Source organism: Onychostoma macrolepis, chromosome 07, assembly GCF_012432095.1.
Source record: "Onychostoma macrolepis isolate SWU-2019 chromosome 07, ASM1243209v1, whole genome shotgun sequence".
In the NCBI taxonomy this organism is placed as follows: Eukaryota; Metazoa; Chordata; class Actinopteri; order Cypriniformes; family Cyprinidae; genus Onychostoma; species Onychostoma macrolepis.
This window is the reverse complement of record NC_081161.1, coordinates 19,002,463-19,024,170: the sequence shown is the minus strand read 5'-3', so window position 1 is coordinate 19,024,170 and position 21,708 is coordinate 19,002,463. Positions and strand designations below refer to the sequence as shown.

At 37.7% G+C, this 21,708-nt stretch overlaps 1 protein-coding gene across 17 annotated transcripts in view; it reads right to left on the bottom strand.

The window, feature by feature from the left end:
- Positions 1–21,708, bottom strand: part of brsk2b (BR serine/threonine kinase 2b) — a 143,861-nt gene that overhangs the window by 14,807 nt on the left and 107,346 nt on the right. For 10 of the 17 annotated variants that reach the window (XM_058781922.1, XM_058781931.1, XM_058781924.1 and 7 more), the window contains exons 5-14: positions 18,579–18,695; positions 13,758–13,791; positions 13,607–13,675; positions 10,814–10,960; positions 7,904–7,935; positions 6,628–6,792; positions 5,803–5,900; positions 4,308–4,458; positions 3,647–3,715; positions 1,918–1,978 (exon numbers count right to left, since the gene is read on the bottom strand). In XM_058781922.1, coding sequence (XP_058637905.1) covers positions 1,918–1,978; positions 3,647–3,715; positions 4,308–4,458; positions 5,803–5,900; positions 6,628–6,792; positions 7,904–7,935; positions 10,814–10,960; positions 13,607–13,675; positions 13,758–13,791; positions 18,579–18,695 — 943 coding nt within the window. The remainder of the gene's footprint in view (positions 1–1,917; positions 1,979–3,646; positions 3,716–4,307; positions 4,459–5,802; positions 5,901–6,627; positions 6,793–7,903; positions 7,936–10,813; positions 10,961–13,606; positions 13,676–13,757; positions 13,792–18,578; positions 18,696–21,708) is intronic. The other 7 variants (XM_058781927.1, XM_058781938.1, XM_058781928.1 and 4 more) reach the window with 2 other exon arrangements.

The window sequence follows — 21,708 nt, the reverse complement described above, 5'->3', positions numbered from 1 at the left end:
ATTAGGTAGAAATGACATAAAAGGTGATACAGACATACTGTATATACTGCCTCAATTAAGGAGTTTTTCAAGACAATAGCGCCACACTATCAAAATGGCTAGTGAAATTAAGTGCAGTTGACCATTAACCAGAGCATAGAGTACAATGCTGCTGTTGGAGGTATGATATGAGGATGCTGTTTGACAGATGACGCTAATAATAACAATAATAATAATTGGGTCAGAAATAGGGGATTGATTCAAAACAGGCCACTAAAAGTAAAGAGTGTGATTACAATCAGTGAAGTGAAAGCTCATCAAACATATTGTAAAACATCAAAGAAATACAATGGAGTGTTAACTGTACCAGCCGCAACCATAGCACGGCATAAAGAAGAGCACGAACGCAATAAAATGGATTTTTAAAGCTCTTTCATACCGCAGGGAAGATTCTTCCATGACAAACCTTTAAGTCTGTGTCTGAGCAGTAAAACTAATCTCAGATGAGCTGTATCAAGGAGTTCTTCACACACTAATTCAAATTACTTCCACCAAGCCTGTTCTCTACGTGAGCCATTTTCATCAGTGAAAGGGCACCACTGCAGACATTCTCCAAATGTAGAACATTTCAAACTGCAGAATATTTGATCAGGTCGGATTCGGAATTGACTTTGGGATGAATCCTGCTGGGAATTCCTTGATGTAACTCAAGGATTGCATATTGAGAGGTCTTAGTAGTGGATTTGTAATCGGTTAGCCTCTTTAAACAAATCAACTGTAAAAGCTGGCTACATCCAGAGGCTTCACTGTTAGTAAGGAACCAGGGATTTTCAAGGGATTTTAACAAGCCATTAGTGACTTGGGCTTCAAATATTTCCAGGCAACAAGCCTGTGAATTGGGCATAGATTAGCAGTAATTATGCTAAGCATGGTAGACTGATTGGGCTAGAAGTAGTGGATCAGTGGGGGCAGACAGCAATGCTGCTGCAGCATTTCAGCTTATAGGTAATATACGATTGGCTGTCTTGTTTAACAAAGCTAACACAGAATTAGCATTAATGCTTCATCATCACTAACAATTCTCAGAAATAATCTTTAATGTTGCATTATGCCAGTGGTCTTCAAGAACCCACTTGGTGGATAGAAAGACAGAACAAGGTCCCCTTTTTACATATTTCATCAAATTTAGTGTTGCACTTTAAACCTGTCCTGTAATAACATGGGTACAGTACCATATTAATGAATTCAAATATTTTTATAAAACATGCATTACCATTCAAAAATTTGGGGTTGGTAAGACGTTTTTGAAAGGTGCTCACCAAAGCTGCTTTTATTTGATAAAAAAGTAAAATAATATTGCAAATTAAAATAACTGATTTGTATTTGAATATATTTTAAAATGTAATTTACTCCTATGACGACAAAGATGAATTTTCGGCATTACTCCAGTCCACATGATCCTTCAGAAATGCTGATTTGGTGCTCAAGACACATTTCTTAGTATCAGTGTTGAAAAAAATTGTGCCGCTTAAAGTTTTTGTGGAAACCACGATACATTTTTGCAGGATTCTTTGATGAACTGAATTTTCAAAAGAACAGCACTGTTTTGAAATAGAAAGTCTTTACTGCCACTTTTTCAATTCAATGCATTCTTGTTGAATAAAGGTATTATTTTTTCTTTCAAAAAATCATACTGACCCCAAACTGTTAAATGATTCCCAACTGTTGAATTTACATACTTTGACAATACCCAGCAGTACCACCTGTTGAAGACCCCTGCATTATGCAATCGATGCATATATTCATGCTGCAGATCAAACAGATGTGGCATGTGCCAATTCATATTCTATAGATAGACGCCACACCAGCTGGCTATGGAATTCAACACAACCAGACTCTCTGAGTGAAACAATGTTTTAGTATGGATGGAAGGCTTACCCGAGGACTGCTGAGGGGACTAGTGGACAGACCAGAAGAGGCTCCGCTGATGGACCGGGACCTAAAATTACACAACATATATAGTAAAGACGTTTCTGCCTCACATATAGCACACTGTCGCAACTCTATAGGAGATTCAGCACGTTGTGTGGGTGAAAGATGATTAATAATCGATTTTATTCCTGGACAGAGACAGCAATATAACATCAGATCTCTATATTTTATTATAAATCTTGCATTTCTGTTAATTACATGTCAACTTTCTATGTAGGCCTTTAGGTCTTTTTGTTGATTATGCTATTTTTACATTTTGAGTTGCTATTAAATTTGAGCAATTTATCATTTCTCATCCTAAGGATGTAAAAGGTCATCACAACCTTTTATGAGGTTCTGTATGAGGCCCTGAGTTCTTCCGAACTTCATTGTGTATTAGATGGTGAGCTTCAGTAATTCTCCAATAAATGATTGGGATTTAATTGACCGTGGACACAATGGGTTTTGTCATCAAGGCAAATTGAAACAGTAAATCATCCCTAACGGTGTCATCATTCAGACTCACACGATTTGACTCCAGGAAGGATTTGATCCATAAACTGATCAATTGCATTTGCAAAGGCTACATAGATGAGAATTATGCGATGGTCTCAAATTGTCTTTAATCATTCAAGCATTAAAATCACAACACCAAATGCACTGCGGTCTGATTCAGTGCAATGCTGATGTTCATTATATGCCTCTTGCATTCAGCTAATTGGCTTACCCAAAACACAGCATCAGGAAGAGAGCTCTTTATATGTGTAATAAATGACTATGGAATTCATGGGAGGAAAGGACAGGCACTAGAGGACAGTAACTATATGAGCTAATATTTCTACTCTTTAAGCATTGTACAGTATTTGTAAAGATGTTATATGTAGTGCATCATTACTATGAAGATATAACTATTTTAAGATAACTACTGCTTGTAAAAATGCTGTTTAAAATTGTATAAAAGATGCAGGGGAGCTTTTCGGTTCATTTAAGTCATTACATTTTGAATTGTAAACATGCATAAACATGTATTTGATCTATCTAGCCGGTCAGTAAATATTCATTTACCAGTACCTAACCCAGTGCACCTCTATTCAACGCAATGATTAAATCAAAATAAAGAAAGAAATATTCAAGGCCCATTTTATTATCTGGCAGACTAAACAGTCTCAGTGAATGCAGACGCAAGACAGGATTGTGAAACTCAAGGTCGAAGAAAAATGCTTGAACAGATGAATACAAACAATCGGATAACCTCTGTCTCTCACCTACTGAAAGTGCACACATCACTCTAAGAAAAACAAACATCCAGGGTGAAGGCAAGAGAAGCATGAAGGCAAAACGAGAGCGAGGGGAAGAAATTAACAATTTGGGATCTACCAAGGGACAAAAATGCCAGACATCAAACGAAACATGAAAGGCAAAATAAGGGAGATAAGATGCTTTTGATGTGTGTGGAGGGAGCCAGAGGGCCGCTGCTTTACCAAAACTGAGAGGCCAAACCAGGAGGAAAAAACTCTTATTTACACGTGCAACCTCCACTTTTTTTTTTTACTTCCTTCTCAAGCAAACTAAGCTCTTAAGATCTTAAATGTCAGTGGTTGAAATAACAGGCCAGTGCTCTCTGTGGCATGTTTCGAGTGTTAAAAACCCCACTGCATCTTCAGAACAGAAAAGAAAGCATGGCGGTGGTTTATACCTCTCCTCCTTGCTTTGCAGTATGGGGTTGGCATCTGAGATATCCAAGCTTTTACTGAAAACAGATTTACTACAGTAAGAGAGAGTAAAGTTAGAGTAATTTACAAAAGTAATCATGGAGTTGAGTCAAAGCATCTACACAGGGAAAGGACACGGGGCTGATGAAATGGATCACAATGGACATGAAAAAAAAAGTAAAAAGAATTTGTAATAAAATGTCAAAGATACAGAAAAATGAAAGGCACATTAGAAAACCCATTGTTCCCCTTAAAACCACTTTGAGAAGTGAAAATTCACCATATGGCACATTCAACATGCTGCTTTACTAGCTGTGAAACGGATTTTCAGAGAATACTAAAACACTCGGCTTTTGAAATCATTTGTTTTCCCTTTCCAAAGAATTAAGCTGAGCTCATTGATCTCATTTTTTTACTCTTCATGTGCAATGTAAAATGCATTTCAAAGCTAGTATGCAGTTTCTGATAACTGTGAACTTCATTTTGGCAATCCAAAGTTTATTTTAGCTGGGGTTTTTTTGTCTTCAATTTTCCCTTTCAAGGCTCCACAAAATGTGACATCCTTTCAGCTGTTTACTGTGGCACTCACTGCTCCGATTGTAGAGTTTCATAAATAATAGAGGAGTGAGAGATGCGTTGCTGTACCTCTGTCCGTGTTGTGCCATGTCAATGGCACGTCTCACAGGAACAGGAGATCCGCCCTCTGTCACGCTCAGCACCTCCATAGACTTGCGCTCTGGCCTCCTCTTGTTGTGCCTCGTCAAGAGTGGAGAGTCCACTCGCTTCCTGGGAGGATCTGAAGAAACCAGCATATGATAAATTCAATGGTCCACAACACATGAAAACAGCCCATTAAGCATGTGGGGTCCATAATGGGAAAAACGGAACAGATCTTTTTCATTATGTCTCTCAGCCCTTCGAAGCATGTACATTTTTAAAAGAAATGAATACTTTTATTCAGCAAGGATGCATTAACTCAAAGAGTGAGGGTAAAGACATTTATAATGTTACAAAAGATTTTTCAAATAAATTCTGTTCTTTTAAACTTACTATTCATCAAAAAATCTTGAAAAAAATATATATCATGGTTTCCACAAAATATTAAGCAGCGCAAGCATTTTCATCATTGATAATAATTAGAAATGTTTCTTAAGCACTAAATTAGAATGTTTTCTGAAAAATAATGCAACTTTGTTTAATGTATCTTTGATAATGTATCTTTGTCATCACAGGAATAAGTGACATTTTAAAATCTATTTAAAGAGGAAAAAAAGGTATTTTTAAATTGCAATATTTCACAATATAAAGTTTTTTTTAACTGTATTTTGTTCAAATAAACACAGAGTTCACACTGCAACGATTCTCAAAGTCATCGGATCACCACTGTTTCACACTGCACGACTATCTGAGGTAGCATTCAGTTGCTGCTATGTTTACATTGCACGATGGATCGGCATGGCGACAGGAGGTTACACACTGCATGACTTTACAATAGGAAGAATCACCGACGACTCTGTGTTTCATATAACTCCTCCCTGCATCTTGCTCTCTCATTGGCTGTAGGTCATTGCGATGTATTTTTCAGTCAGAACTTATTTCACACAGCAGGATTTTGAATCACAGACAGGTCCAGATATTTAGCATGCCAAATATTTCACGGCCGTTGGCTATTCTCTTTGATTGCATCTTTGATAATTCACACTGCGTGATTGTCACTCACGTAAACGAGCATCGATTTGCCTCAGATTTCGGGCATTTGTCTGCGATTTCGTGCGATAACTCTGCATTAGTGAGCATCAGAAACATTTCTCACAAACACTGAAAAAATCTTAAACTCCAAACTTTTGAATAGTAGTGTGAATTAAAAGAACATGAAAATTTTTCTAACTTTAATAATGAATGTCTTTAGTCTTTACGGCATATGATTCATCAGTAAACACATTGTTCTATAGACAACTATATTTTCGTGATCTTTCAACAAAATGTTTTTTTATGACTTTTAAACCTTTTGTTTCCACTAGTTCTCCAAGGATGTGTGGGCGAGGAAATTATGTCACATCACAGAGCTGTTGTGAATGCCATTTCATGTTGTATTTAAGGATGAAATACAAACGAACAGATTAGTACAAATCATTCTTACCAATTTCATTTCTGGGTGGTAGATTCTGATCCTCATGGCTGGGATATCTCTCCTTACGGTCCAGCAGGAGGAAGTAGATCATCTTTTCCTGGTTATCACTAGAGGTTGAGAAGGCACGGAGAAACAAAATGAAACAAAATGCATGTGTGGTCAAGACAGGTGTCTGATATACAGTACAATCTCCAGAATAATCCTCAGCTCAGGCTAATTAACCTCATTAGTTAAAGAGCAAAGAGTAGCATGCACCTCATTCCCAGAGAGCTAAAAGACATCCTGCAGAGATCACAGGATATCTCTTATTTCATTAATGATGCAAGAAGACATAAAATATCCGACAAGAGTCTGGGCGAGTTCTAAATGTCTTCAAATTCTCCCAGAGAGAGGCCTTGTGTTGAATTTTTCTGCGTCGGACCACACAGCTGGAAGTAAATATGACCGGACTTTGCTGCAGGCGCCATCTGAATTGTTTAAATGCTGGGCAAGAGAAGAGACAGAGGCCCCATTGTTTTAAGAGGGAACACCCAGGCCATCTATCAGTGGGGCTAACAAAGTTGATCGCGCACAGTGGAGCGTGCGGGCGGTAATTGTGCAAAGTACGGGAGATGACAGATGAGCGGGAGGGAATGGGCTTCTCTAATAGCCCGCAGCCAAGATGCTGTACTGCGTGTTTACTAACCCTAAGAAACAAGGATGTAAAATAATAATACCCTCACATATGGTCTCCAAAAGCAAAAGCAGTCAGTCTTGTCTAATCACAGGCAATAAAACTTTGGAATCACGGGAAACAACCTTACTGAGGTGAGCGTCTCGTTCTTAGTTACTCACTCGTCTGACAGCAGGTCTTTCATCAGTTTGTTCTTGTCCCGGAAGCAGCCCAGCGAGTGCATGCTTTCCAGCACATCTGGGTCGATGTCCTCAGTGGAGGGTAGCGTGCGGATCGCCACTTTCCGTGGCACTGGTTGTTCTGGTTCTGGCTCGTTCTTCCCTCCTCTGAATAGAAGATCAAGAACAAGAGCATGTGAATAATCTAGTGTTCTTGTTTATTTTTCATTAATTGAGCACATATGGTAATCGCCTCTGGCGTGTTCTAGGATCCTTGCTAGTGGTATAAGTCACAAACAGCCCCACATGCAATCTGCGCTTACAGAAAGCTCTGGAGATTTAAAACGCCCATCATCTACAAATGAACCACCTCTCTATGTGTTTGTTTGTTAAATATTTTGGTAAATTTGACTAACGCTTTCTTCTACCAATAGGAGTGTAGTTAGACTCTCTGTTCAAATTAACACATTAATTAAAACATTATTATATTTAAATCCATTCCGAATATTTTAGCCGATTTTCTCCAACATTCAGTTGAGGTATTATAAAAAAAGTCCACAGACACTGTTTGGACCCAGTAGTATTATTTTCATGTATGAAAATTGAAATTAAAACTTGCTAGGTAACAACACCAGGTAAAACTGAAACTAAAATAAAATACATTTTCCTGATTCAAAAACAAAATTTAATTTAATTAAAAGTTGCAGTTTTTGATACACAATATATTATAAAACCTGAAACCTTTACAACCCACCTGCATTAAACATGAAAGTGCCTCCAGACAATAATAACACAAGACTTCACTGATAACCAGTTGTTAGACTATAAAACATTAAAATTAAACTACGCTCAAAAGAAATAGTTAAATAAATTCAAATTCAAATTCAAAATAAAATTCAAATTCAAATTCAAAACTATTACAACCCTGGCCCCCAGTCACGAATCATGACTAATACAAAATGTTGGATACTGGAGAAATGTGTGTTTAAAAATGAAACAGTTCAAGACAAAAACAAGGCATTGCTTATGGGGGCAAAAACATTGAGTGAAGCCAGCCCGCTAGAGCTTAAGGGTCTTTTCCAAACACACACACACACACACACACATATTGCTGTCATGTCATTACTTAGAAAAGCGTCTTCCATGGTACCGTATGTTCTCAGTTATTGCAGTGAGGACACACATAGATTTACAAGACATGCACAGACACAAACACACAGACAGATACAGAGCAAAAACAGCCACAGGACGACAGACAAAAAGTGAAGTTTATACTCACATGTACCATGTGTGCTTCTGTATCTGTTCTAACTGTAAAGAGAGGAAAACACGAGTCAAACCACTATTCATCCATTAACAGAGCCAAACAAAGACAGCAGAGCATGACAATAAAAGCAATGAATCCATCTCTAAACATCAGGCAGTTTCCTGCTGGCTGTCTCTAATCTCTCTCTCGTGTTACATCCTTTGATCTCCCCAGGTTTAAAGTGTGGAAGCTACAAAGACATGTACATTTCAGCAGCTAATTAAAGCTGTGGCCCGCCGAACAAGAACAACAGCCTTAACAGCAGCAGCCCCATCAGAGTGAATGGTTTTTGTGCCTGTTCACATAATACTGTTCCAACAGGAATGAACTGAAATCAGTCTCTATAGTTGTTAGCAACAGATGTGTATCTGGTGTGTGTCTTTTCAGGAGCTATAAACATTCAGCACTTGACCTTATCAAGAAACTGTGAGGAACGACGCACTGAACTGGAATGTTCAAACAAATAGTTGCTTGCGGTTGAGAGTAAAAATTTTACTTTATGGCTATGAAAAGATTTTAAAAATTCACTGTATAGTTACAGCACAGTATTTCAGTTCAAAAACCGTTGTCATTCACTAGCCACCTGTAATTCCATTTTCGGTGCTCCTTTCTATGTAAATTAGGCTTACTGTAGCTATTCCAATGGCGTCTTAAGATGACTTAAATTGCTTTAAAATAAGACAAAACAAGCATGAAAACAAGCCAAAAAGATTTAGAACCACTGATTTAAAAGAGACGTTTTTGCACTTTTCTATTGATGATGGCAGCAGTAATTAATCAAATGATGATGAAATGATTGCGATCAGCAATATAACGGGAAGAATTGCAGCTATGCATAAATTGTGCCATACAAACTGTATTTGGAACAGATTTTGTGGGCCTTTAAAGGTGTATGTAATAGAATGCATTGATACAATATTTTAAATTGTTCTCTGATATCTACATAGAAGGTATGTGGCTTAGGTAAGGGCAAAAATTCTCCAGAAATGTTTTTTTTTATGTGCATTTACAACCCTAGGATTTCTCCCTAGAATGAAATGGTCTGTTATTGACTTATTTGTAATAATACTGAGCTCTGCTCTGATTGGCTGTTTCACAGTGCGGCTTTGCTCTGATTGCTTGTTTCACAGTGCAGCTCATTTCAGTAGCTCACAGCAGGAAGGAAACACAGGAAGGAAAATAAAATGCGGGCATTAGGGAGCCACTATTAATATGCTGGGCACTGAAACTGCTTTCGAATGCACAATCGCTTTTTAGTTTCACTTTCACTTTAGAGATTCGCGATCACATGAACTCTATTTATACTATGGAGCGGCAATACTTACCACACATTTTACAAGATCAGATGCTTGTCAGTGGTGCTCAGGATATGTAAATCATTCGCCATCATCCTCGGTCATCTCTCCTTACTCTGTTTATGTGGTAAGTGAAATCTTATGTACTGTACTGTAACAGGCTACAGCTAGCAAGGAGCTAACCATGTCCCTTTAGTGGCTCGCGTTGTTTTATTAGAACGCATTATTTACTTTCCGTGCCTTTCTGAATACCTTTCTGACACCAACCCATTCCTGCACTTCACATCCCCTGCACAGCCTGGAACATAACATTTATTTCCATGATCTGCCATTTTCACTGTTGTCCTCGCTTGTTTCTTCACATTACCTGCAGAACTTCTGATGTTTTGGCTGGCCTAGAACATGGGCGGTATATGCAAATGTTGGGGGCGTAACTATTAGTGATCCCGACTGTTACGTCACAGTCGGTGTTACTGTATGTTCTGATTCACCTATTTTTCAGTGGTCTTTCTTATTCACGAGATTTACATAAGGAGGAGAAAACAATGGTGTTTGAGGCGCACGGTATGTCATGTACAGAACTCTTATTATTCAACTATGCCAAAGTAAATACAGTTTTTCATTCTATGGAACCTTTAAATTCCTTTAGAGAATCAGGTGCTACAACAAAATGGTGCAGGAAACTGGTGCCATCATTCTTTGTGAACTCCTACTGAATGTGTGCTGACAGTGTTTAAGAAACAATGATGACACATTGTCCAGATATCTGTAAAACTGTAGAACTTTCAGTACTCTGCAATGCTCTGTTGGATTGTTTTAATTGGATCTATAAGATAATATTTCAAACTGGCAATAAGACAGTATCAACTTCCTTCCCACTCTGGAATCATACAAAAGATCTCTTTTATATAACTGACAAACCGCACAGGAAATGGGCTATGTTTGGATCCTTCCTAGGAGAGCGCTATTGTTTTCAATCACTGAGAGATGTGGGCAGTGAAGACAGCTATCCGTTTTCTCTGGAAAGCAAAAAAGGAAACTGGAGCATTTCAAAGGGTTGGTATTAGGACAAGCTTATAAACCTCTCGTCACTTCAGCATGTTACAGGAAAAAAAAAAGGGGGTGGCTCTGAAGCAGAACAATGAAAATAGTAGCTGAGGAGAAGAGCAGAGAGACGAGGAGACCATGAAAGAGAGAAAGAAAGAGATAGACAGAAGCGCAGACACGCAAGCTTTTTGAAGCTAATGTGTGAGATCCGGACAGACAGGCTGGTTGGATTAGTTCTGCTGTGTGTTGACCTGAAGTGACAGCTCAAAAGCAGAAAAGCTCTCAGACCCATAACACTTATTTAATAGAAATCAGCTTAATATACTGTAGATGTCTGTGGAACTGAGCAGCCAACCAGCATATGTAAACAGTGTAGTGCACATGTAACGCTGTCTCCACCTATGATTCCTTAGGCCACATGAGCTATTTAAGAGATAAATCATCTCTTTTTTTTTTTTCAAGCATCTGGTTTTACAAGGTTTGAATGATGATATTATGAGATAAATCTGTAAATATGAGCATGACTATGCTGGACTCTGACCGTGAGTCGTTTGGTGGCATCCACCTCGATCATCCCCCTTAGGAGGTTTTGGCAGTCTGGAGGAATGAAATGGGGCATGTGAAAGACCCCGAGCTTCACTTTCTCCAGCAAGTTCCTCAGGTTATCGTCGTCGAATGGCAAAGCACCCTGACAGAGAGAAATATTACATGTCAGTACTATAATCAATCATTGTGTGGGACAAAATCTCACCCAAACACCGTTTTCAGAATAATGTCAACCAATATTTATTTTTCAATGGTTAATTCTTAATTTATTTTTGGTCGCCCCAATCCTGTATACACTAATGTCAAAAGTCTGGATTCAAGAAGATTTTTATCATATCTTTTATGTGCACCAGGGCTGCTTTACATTTATTTTTTATACAGTAAAAAGAGAAACAGTGTGAAATATTATTACCATTTAAATAAACTTTTTCCATTTTAATATATATTTTAAAATTGAATTTATTCCCGTTTTGGCAAAGCTGAATTTTCATTAGCAATTACATTCAACGTCACATCATTAAGAAATCATTCTAATATGCTTTGGTGCTCAAGAAACATTTCTTATTATTGCAAATCTTAAAAACTATTGTGCTACTTAACATTTTTTTGTGGAAACGGTGAATTTTTATTTATTTTATTTTATTTTTTTCAGGATTGTTTGATTAATCAAAAGAGCAGGAATTATTTGATATATAATTTTTTGTAACAATGTAACAGTCTTTACTGTCACTTCTAATCAATTAAATGCATCACTGCTGAATAAAAGTATTACTTGAAAATAATATTAGCACATTATTAAAAAATAATTAAAAGAAATAAAATACGTTGTACTCATGTTTTCTCTTGAGAGTTGGAATTACAGGGGGGCATGGATTTATAGCTAAACAAATAACGGGAGAATTGAAGGAATAGGAGTGATAAATGCTTTGATAAAAATAAAACACCCCCACCATATTTTAGAGAGTTTTATGAAGGATATCTACACAGGAAGTAGGACGCAAAATAAATAAAGAAAAGGCTGGCATAGAGAGATGATTGTGCTTTGATAATTAGCTTTGTTTTGTGCCAGATACACTTCATCATTTTCACATCAGAGAGACCCATCAGGGCCCCTGACACTACTGAGATGTCAGCGCTTGATAAATGACACAGAAAATTCACAAGCATGACTGACGACAGGGCCACGTAATAGATGATATAATCTAGCAAAAACTAGCAAAGTAGAGAGATGATGAATAAAAAAGGATGTAGAATGCATCTCTAACGAAAGGTCTTTGAGCACTGAAAGATCAAAGAACAGGTTCCTGGGATGCACAGGAATAATTTGATTGTTTTGTGAATAGGATGCAGTTAAAATGGAGCACACAAACACAAAAGAGGAAAGGGAAACAATTGGCTTTTCAATTTCACTGGGGCAAACAGTTCTTCTGGGTTGGGATTGTGTTGGGCTCATGGTCTTGAAAAGTAATTAGACTTGAACCAGCTTGATTATCCAGACTCAAAGCAAGCCGTCTGCTGTCAGAAAATCAGAGTTGTTGTCTGGTTTGAGAATGATTTAATTATAAGCTAGTGCCATTTGTCTCGGTTATTTGATGTTGGAAAAACGAAACAAGCATGGATAAGAAAGTTCTAAAGTTGATCAACAGCTTGGTGTGACCATACGTGTCCACTGGCGCGGAGCTGAGCGGGCATTTTCACTTCATGCAGGCTTGCATGGGGGATTGTGGGATTGACAGCCGAGCCGAGTAAGCAGTGTGAATGTCAAAAAGTTAAGAAACGTTTAACTTTATGCAAATGAGAAGCAAAAAAAATGCAGGATGGCAGCCAATCACTTTGAGGTGAAGGCAGTGACACCTGTCATAAGCAGTTCAAAATCTGCTGATAGTATTTTTGGTGGTTTCAGATCATATACTTGCACATTACTGTATTTAATTCAGATGCTTTCATTTTGGTTAGATTAGCAAAAGTGTGTTAAATTAATATTATATGTACACTTTGGCAATTCAGAAACTAATGTATACATATATACACACTAGCATTCAAAAGTTTGGGGCCAGTAAGTTTGTTTGTTTATTTATTTGATCAAAAATGCACAACTCGTTTTAACTGTAAAGAAATGTTTCTGAGCATCAAATCAGCATATTAGAATGATCATGTGACACTGAAGCTGAAGCTTTGACATCACAGAAATAAATTACATTTAAAATATATTAAAAAAGGAAACTGGTATTTTAAATTATAATAATATTTTCACACTATTTCTGAAAATCCAGCCTACCCCAAACAGAGATTTTTAAATGTCTGACAAGAGCATGACACTTGGATTTTATTTTAATTCCTTGCTCCAAGAACTTGAAGTCTTTTACAGTCTAAGTAAGGAAGAGTAAGAAGATAAAAGTGGATTCATAAAACGCTCAGCGTGATGAATAAAATGGGCTGATCTCACTCATGTCTGATATAAAGATGAATCACCGGCTGGAGTGAGAAACCATATTGGAGCTTTGGTGTTGTCAGTCTTTTGAGCTCTGACTACAGAGCCGGTATAACACCTTGATTCTCTTAAAGCCCAACTCTTGCTTAGCTGATTAGCTAGCACTGAAATATCCTTGTCTGGATTCTCCCACATCCTCTGATAGACGTTCATTCAAACACAGGAGATTTCTTTTTTCCAATGCATGCTGCTGAGAGGGAGACTGTGGCTCACATTTGTCATAGAGGCAGAGGGCCAAATTACAGCAGAATTATATGACACAAAATGAGGTCTCTGCCACAAAAAGGTTTCACTCACCACCAAAAGTGCAAAGAGAATGACTCCACAGCTCCATACATCAGCTTTCCTGCCATCATATTTCTCCCCCTACCAGAGAGAGAGAGAGAGAAGTTAGAAGTGGAGAGAAAGAGATTCATAATGAGAGATGCCACTGAGAGCACGTACTTACCCTTATAACCTCTGGGCAGGCATAGTGAGGGGATCTGAAAGAAAACGCGACAATGTGTCATAATCATCATCATCCTTACCCAACCTTGGCAAAAACACCCATTAGAGAAGAAACATGCAGTACACTAATTTAGTAATAACTCCTTGTATCTGCATGAGGATCTTCACACCATCTTTTCTGACAAACAGCTCTTTGTCTAACCACCCTATACATGCTGTTGTCAAATGATCCAATATTATAATATTAAATAGTAATGACTTTCTGCTGGAAGTGTGTAAAACAGGTTTGTAATCATCTGAATTGTGTACCGTATTTTAAAGGCATGGCACATCATCAGAAGCAGTTCTCTATTTTTCAACACCAATTTTCTATAAATGCCTGTTTCTTCATTGCAGGTGTCATATACCATCATGCAGATTGAGTCTGTATTGATAATACATTAATTTAATGGTTTACTTTCTCTGCTGTAAAAACATAACTAATGCTCACTGTAGAGAAAGCTATTATTGCTGTTTTCCAACCCCAAATTGCAAGGTTTTTATACTAAATTAAGTGGTTAATGCAACATGCTCCCGCTCAGTAATTTCAATGCTTTTGTGCCCATTTTATACATAGCTGGCGCCTCAATCATTCTGGGTGGAAAGAAATATAAGCTTTTACTACTGAAATAATGATACGCATTTGCATCCACTGCAACATTATAAAAAATGGTAACACTTCACAATAAGCTTCAACTTGTTAACATTTTTTAAAAGCATTAGATATCATGAACTAACAATGAACAACATTTTTTTTTTTTAATTTTTTATAGCATTTATTAACTAAGGTCAGTGATAATTCATAAATATAAAAAGAAATTTCAATGTTAATGTTCATCCATAACATGTACACTGAATTTAATAATAATAATTAATAATTTGTTACATTTATATAGCGCTCTTCTGGGTACTCAAAGCGCTTTACATACAAAGGGGGAATCTACAGGGTGATATGGCTTTACACAGCCAAGTTAAGGCTCTATGCCTGCTCAAAAATATAAAGACGTAATTCCACATAAAAGCCAGAATGAATGATGCCTGCTCCGACCCAATTCAGCCTCTAGTATCAAAATATACAGCTGTAATTGCTTTTTTTATAAATGTATTTATGCCACCTCTTAGTAAAGACACTTGAATGCCACTTCTGAAGCGCTTCTGTGCAAAATTTGCGTTGTAATTTTTGCATAATTGTACAACTTGAAATGTTAAAAATGTATTACTCAGTTTTTTTAATTAACATATTAACTCTTTGGTATAGGGACCAATTCTCACTATTAACTAGTTGCTTACTAGCATGCCTATTATTAACATATAAAATCTGGAATCAGAGGGTGCAAAAAAAAATCTAAATATTGAGAAAATCATCTTTAATATTGTCCAAATGAAGTTCTTAGCAAATGCATATTACTAATCAAAAAAATAAGTTTTGATATATTTACGGTAGGAAATTTACCAAATATCTTCATGGAACATGATCTTTACATAATTTCCTAATGATTTTTGGCATAAAAGAAAAAAAATCTATAATTTTGACCCATACAATGTACTGGTGGCTATTGCTACAAATATACAAATATATAGGTGCATCTCAATGAATTAGAAGGTCGTGGAAAAGTTATTTTAATTGTGATGATTTTGGCTCACATTTAACAAAAACCCACCAAATTCACTATCTCAACAAATTAGAATACTTCATAAGAACATTTTTTTTTTTTACATTTTTAGTGAAATCAGCATCTCCATAAAGCTTGTCAGCAGAAGGAAGCATGAAGTGTTCTAAAATGTCCTGGGAGATGACTGCGTTGACTGTGGACATCAGAAAACACAGTGGACCAACACCAGCAGATGACATGGCAGCCCAAATCATCACTGACTGTGGAAACTTCACACTGGACTTCAAGCAACATGGATTCTGTGCCTCTCCACTCTTCCTTCAGACTCTGGGACCTTGATTTCCAAATGAAATGCTAAATTTACTTTCATCTGAAAAGAGGACTTTGGACCACTGAGCAACAGTCCAGTTATTTTTCTCCACAGCCCAGGTAAGACGCTTCTGACGTCGTCTCTGGTTCAGAAGTGGCTTGGTAGCCCTTTTCCTGAAGACGTCTGAGCGTGGTGACTCTTGATGCACTGACTCCAGCTTCAGTCCACTCCTTGTGAAGCTTTCACAAGTGTTTGAATCAGCTTTGCTTGACTGTATTCTCAACCTTGCAGTCATCCCGCTTGCTTGTGCACCTTTTCCTACCCAAATTCTTCCTTCCAGTCAACTTTGCATTTAATATGCTTTGATACAGCACTCTGTAAACAGCCACACCTTTAAGTAATGACGCTCTGTGACTTACCCTCTTTGTGGAGGGCGTCAGTGTTTGTCTTCTGGATCATTGCCAAGTCAGCAGTCTTCTCCATTATTGTGGTTTCAAAGAACAAGAGATACCCGGAATTTATACTGTAGGGATGGTCATTAATTGAAACTCAAATGTAAATATTCTAATATTTTGAGATACTGATTTTTGACTTTCATGAGCTGTAAGCTCTAATCATCAAAATTAAAACAAAAACAAAAAAAACTTTTGAAATGTTTTACTTTACATGCAATGAATCTAAAATAAATGAAAGTTTCACTTTTTGAAATAACTTACAAGAAAAAATGAAATTTTTCATGACATTCTAATTTATTGAGATGCACCTGTATACTGGTTTTGTGGTCCAGGGACACATATTCTACATCCCTAATACTACCTAATACCTAAACCAAAAGTTGTAGTTAATGGTTTGTTAATAATGAGAACTGAACCTAAAAATAAAGTGTGGCCATTAACATTAACCTAGATTAATAAATTCTGGAGGGAAAAAAGTGTATTGTTAGTTTACGATACCTAATGTATTAACTAACATGAATTGAAAACAACAACAAAAAAACACTCCATATTTAGTAATAGTATATTTGATTTACCCTTTAAAAAACTTCTTAATCTCCTGTGACAGGGCATTTAGTTATTTGCTAGGACCTAACAATGCTACTCCCTAGCAGTCAAAATGTTTAGAAGATCACACAGAGAAATTCACGTGTGCACTACAAACAGATACAGTGCTCTCCACCTCATAATGGTGCAAACTAAACCACAATAAGAGTTCCAGCACTGAGATAAAAATATTTCTGCAGAAGCCTGATTTCTGTCTGTGTGTCATGGATATTCCCTATGATAGGAACATGAGGGAGGATTGATATGGCAAATCAGGGAAGCCACAGGGGGTGATTAAGCTATTGTGCAAAGACCCTGATGGAGAGGAATTACTCATCTAGTCCAAGATGCGGTTCATGATTTTTTTTAGATATTTTTTGTTATTCCTCAAGCGCTGTTGGTCTGACTAGAGGGAAGCTGGTTAAAGAGTCAAAAACAGTGAAAAAAACTATTTTTCTTTTGACATTAGCATAGTTTTCACTCTGAGCTAATCTGACTTTGTGCTAGTTAGCTAGTGCTGGTTATGCCTCAGAGAGCAGAAGTGGCAAAGAAAGGTTTCTTTGATGTTATTATCAAACTTGCAAGCTTAGGGGACCCAGAGTAATGGTCCAAATAGGACCAGCAGTACTTGGGAATTTTGCACTGTATTGTGGGTAATCTAGTTTCACTTGAATGAAGGTTCTGTAGGGGAATCTAATTAAATTGACTGGATTTCCAAGCAGCCTTGGATGTTTTTATGTAACCACCCGTTCACTCAAAATTACCATTGGGTTACAAACATGGCAGAGACTTTTCAAAACTAAAGCTATTTCAAAATTAGGTCAGCCCATCTGCTAAGCAAGGAACGAGCCTCAGATACAAATGAATGAATGCCTGGCACAGAGATATGACTGGGAGGCTCCGTGTTGGTCTTCCGTTCACACGTAAGGGGTCTGCCCCTTTCAAATTCAATTGGAGTCCATTAACCGTGGTAAACAGAATACATTTGTGTCAAGCGGACAGCATACGAGGAGGCTAAAGATGAATGTGTTTAATTAAAAACTGTCATATCTGTGCCTAGAGTTGGGAAGTCGCAATCAATAATTACAGCATGCCTCCTTCAAAGGAAACCATCAAAGCTGTGGCACCATTTTAGTGCTGGCTAATAGGAAGGAGAAGTACACAGACTGAAGTCAAAGCTATGTTCTGGTCACTCGGGGCGGATTTTAAAGTCTTGATTAATCCCCATCTGTGATAATATGCTCTGCTCTGTGGCACCTAGCCCTCTCGTTTTCATTGATAATGGGACCTCTAATGGCATGCATTACCCATTCACAGGGACTATGAAAGCTTGAGTGAGGTCAGGCCATCATGTTCATATTTTTTACTAATAGTAGCAGTTCAGGAAGTGCTTCGGTGGCAGCAGGTCCAGTCAAGTGTCTCAATGTAAGACTTAGTCCTTCAGATATAGCTGTTAATATGGAGCCATTTCTACAGTTATTTTCATAATGAAGCATGCAAATGGCAAGTGGTGCATTTGTGCATTGGACTATTAATGAGAGTGATTTCACTTGTTTTCAACTCACACATCTCTCAATATCATCTCAAGATGATGATATTCTTCTCAAAAGCCATTTAATGTGAAGGGACTGTCTATGCAAATCAAAACATATGCTTTGATTGGTATTTTTTCATCTGAACAGAATAAAACAATTGCATGAGCATGCACTATTTTTTTTACCCGATATAATTAAAAAAAAATTTTTGTACCCAATTATGAAAGTGTTTCCTTGTTTTATGAAAAACAGGTAATTGTTGCAGGAAGAAGGAGCATGACTCACCCACAGCTGGTTTCTAAGAGACTGTCCCCAACCTGTAGAGAAGCCATGCCAAAATCTGCTATCCTGATGTTATTCTTCTCATCCAGCAGCAGGTTCTCTGGCTTCAGGTCTCTGTGGCTACAAAACATGAGAAACAAAATGCTTATGAACATATACACATTAGCAGCTTTCTTAAGCGTCTCGAGGTTTTTCGAATATTTTATGGTGTAAGTGTCAATGACATGAAGAATGAAGAAAATGTTATTTATCATAAAATAAATATTTTTAACAAAAGTGCTTCACTGCTTATTAACATTTGAAAAAGAAAAAAAAAAGATATTTGAAAAACGTAGTTCACTCATAAACCTCCAATGGGCACGTCTCTACAAAGATGTTTGTGTTTATTTTTATTAAATGATCCAGCTTAACTAAATTTCTTATTACTTGTTTAAGCTGCCAGTATCAGACTCAGCCCCAAATCTCTTGATCAGACATCATGGGAAACATCTTGATTCCTTGTACCACTGTAAAATCCTCTGATCTGGAGATAAAAATTCAGAGCTTTCTTTGCCAGTGTCAAGAAGCGAAGCCTCTTTCATCCTGAGCGGGTACGTAAGTGATCGAGGAACACAAGACCATTTTAGGCCCAAGAGATCAAAAAGCAGCTTGTACATTTCAAGTATCTTTCAAAGGCAGCTGATCGTGACCTGTGAGCCAATAAGCATTTACTGAAGCTTATCATTTGGGATGGTTTAGCAACAACAACTGGCCAATAATTGTTGGTGGGACAAAAACGTGACTTGAACCAGAAATACTGTCCTCCTCCTTTTGCCGCAATAACTGCACCATAGCAACCCTAACCGTTCTGAGAACTCATCAACCATCTGCAACCATAGTAAACAACATCAGAAACAAAAACATCTACCAGGCACCTAATTACTTGATCAAGAGATAGGAAGACAATCAGAGAGGGATCTTGTCAATATTATCAGTGCATGGTAGTCAACTCTCAATAGATTATTAGTAGCAAGTGTAGCTTTTACACACCACACATTTCCATCTATAAAAGGCTCTGTATGTTGGAGATGATGCAAAAAAATGTGACTGCTGGAAGCACCAGCTATAAAAGACCTGGTGTCTCCTCACCCAGCGATAACTAAGTTATTGCAAAGGTTAAACACAGACCAGCAATAAAGTTCTTTACTACAACGATTGATTCATCTTTCCCATGCCAAGGCAACCAAGGAGAAGTAGGAGCTCTCGGTAATGGAAAGATAGCATGGGGGTCCCGGTCAATACTGGTGTGTGTTTACTGAGAGGCTTTTCTGATTAGCTGCCAGCAAGAAACTGAATGGGTAAAGCAGGACCGACTGAATGATCTCTGGGTATCAGGAACTGCAAGTATCGCCAGACACAATCATAAACATCCTTTTAAAATAAACTCATCTGTTTGTTTTAAACAAAGTAACCAGGTGCTGTACAATTCAAGCCTGCAAATATGCTATAAAAATATAACCCCCAACTCTAAAGCCATTTTGCTGCTCCGTCTCTCATTATAATGCCTGAAGTGCAAGGAAGTCTCATTATGTGGTGTCTAATTATGAATGCTCTGGATGAAAAGGCATCAAAATGAAAGAGAACAGCTTCAGAAAGGAGACCCTTTGTTCTATACGGCAAACTAGTAAGCAAAACATATCAGACACCAACTCTGTCCCAACCTTATGGTTTGAGAGATCAATATAGCAAAAAACACAAGGAATAGGCATTGATTTGATTTGATTAAATTATTTGTTAAATTTTCCACAACTTTCCCAAACCCCCAAACACTGGACTTTTCCCCCCCAGGGGTTTGTGGAAATCCAGCAGGCCTTCCATTATGCTCACATTAGCTTTCTTTTCCTCTGGTCTTCCATCATTATGCTTTACGTACTGTAGGTATGGAGCTGTGTGAAATGGGTGACCATTATCTTTCCTGACGAAGCACAAGTTCATGGAACCAATAAACACAATCCCTCCTTGAAGAGAGCACTAGTGTCCCGCTGTGAGATTGCTGTTATAGCAAATTGTTCCTACAAACGGTTCCTTTAGAAGTAGAGATATTACAGATCCTGTAAACACTTGTGCTTTTAAACTACAGTATATTACACAACTGAAAAAGTCTTAAATAGACAAGAAGAATGCTTATATCAAATACACTGACCGTACACCTGGTGCAGACAAAACATTGCATATAGCCTATGTCTTTCCAAAAGAATTTCCAGTGAACTAAAAAAGTCCAAAAACAAGAACTTTGTGGCAGAAACACAGATCACAGCCTTGTTCTCATTCACGTCAAATAAAATACGGTGTCTACCCTGACTGAGGTCCATTTGTTGAGGTTTTAATGGCCACCAATTTTTCTCTGTGCCTTTTCCCATCTCTATGTGTCGTCCTATTTTTTATGTCATCGGAATTGCACATTTATCTCTGCATGCACAGTTCATACTTTAAAGCATTGAAATACGCCAACCAATAACTGTTGTCATAAAAAAGCTGTTAATCTTGGAACTGAAGTTAAGAACCAAACTGCTGTCTGGAGTTCATCACAACCTGCATAGGCTACTCATTAAATGCAACCCCAATGTGTACTCCAGACTGCACTGCTGACCTCTATGTCTGTCTTTTATTCTAGAATGGAGCAGCAAGGTTACATAAATGCACCCAATCATCAAATCAGCTCACACACATTCAACATTCAACAGAGCAAAACAGCACTCGCACTGCTAATGCATGTCGTCAGTAGCGTTCCTCATAAAATGCACCAAAAAGATATCAATCTTCCCATCCAGACACTGGTAACTGCTTACATAAACATAGAATCCCCATGTGATGTTCAGGCCCAGTTACTTAGACATGAGTTAACTCGGTTCAGCTTTTTCTTCTTGCTGTCTAACGACCTACCTGACAGCACTTGTATCATGTAAAAGACTGGAGAATTTGACAGGCTTGATTCAGACTTTAGTCTTTCTGCCTGTCCTCACAGTGGGGCCAGAAAGCCGTAATTTTATCCCTGTGAATACAGTGATAGCAGAAGGCCATCAACAGAGCATATTATCTTTGTGGAGGTTTCAGACCCCAGAGAGGAAAATGGCTGCGAACGAGCAGAGGAGAG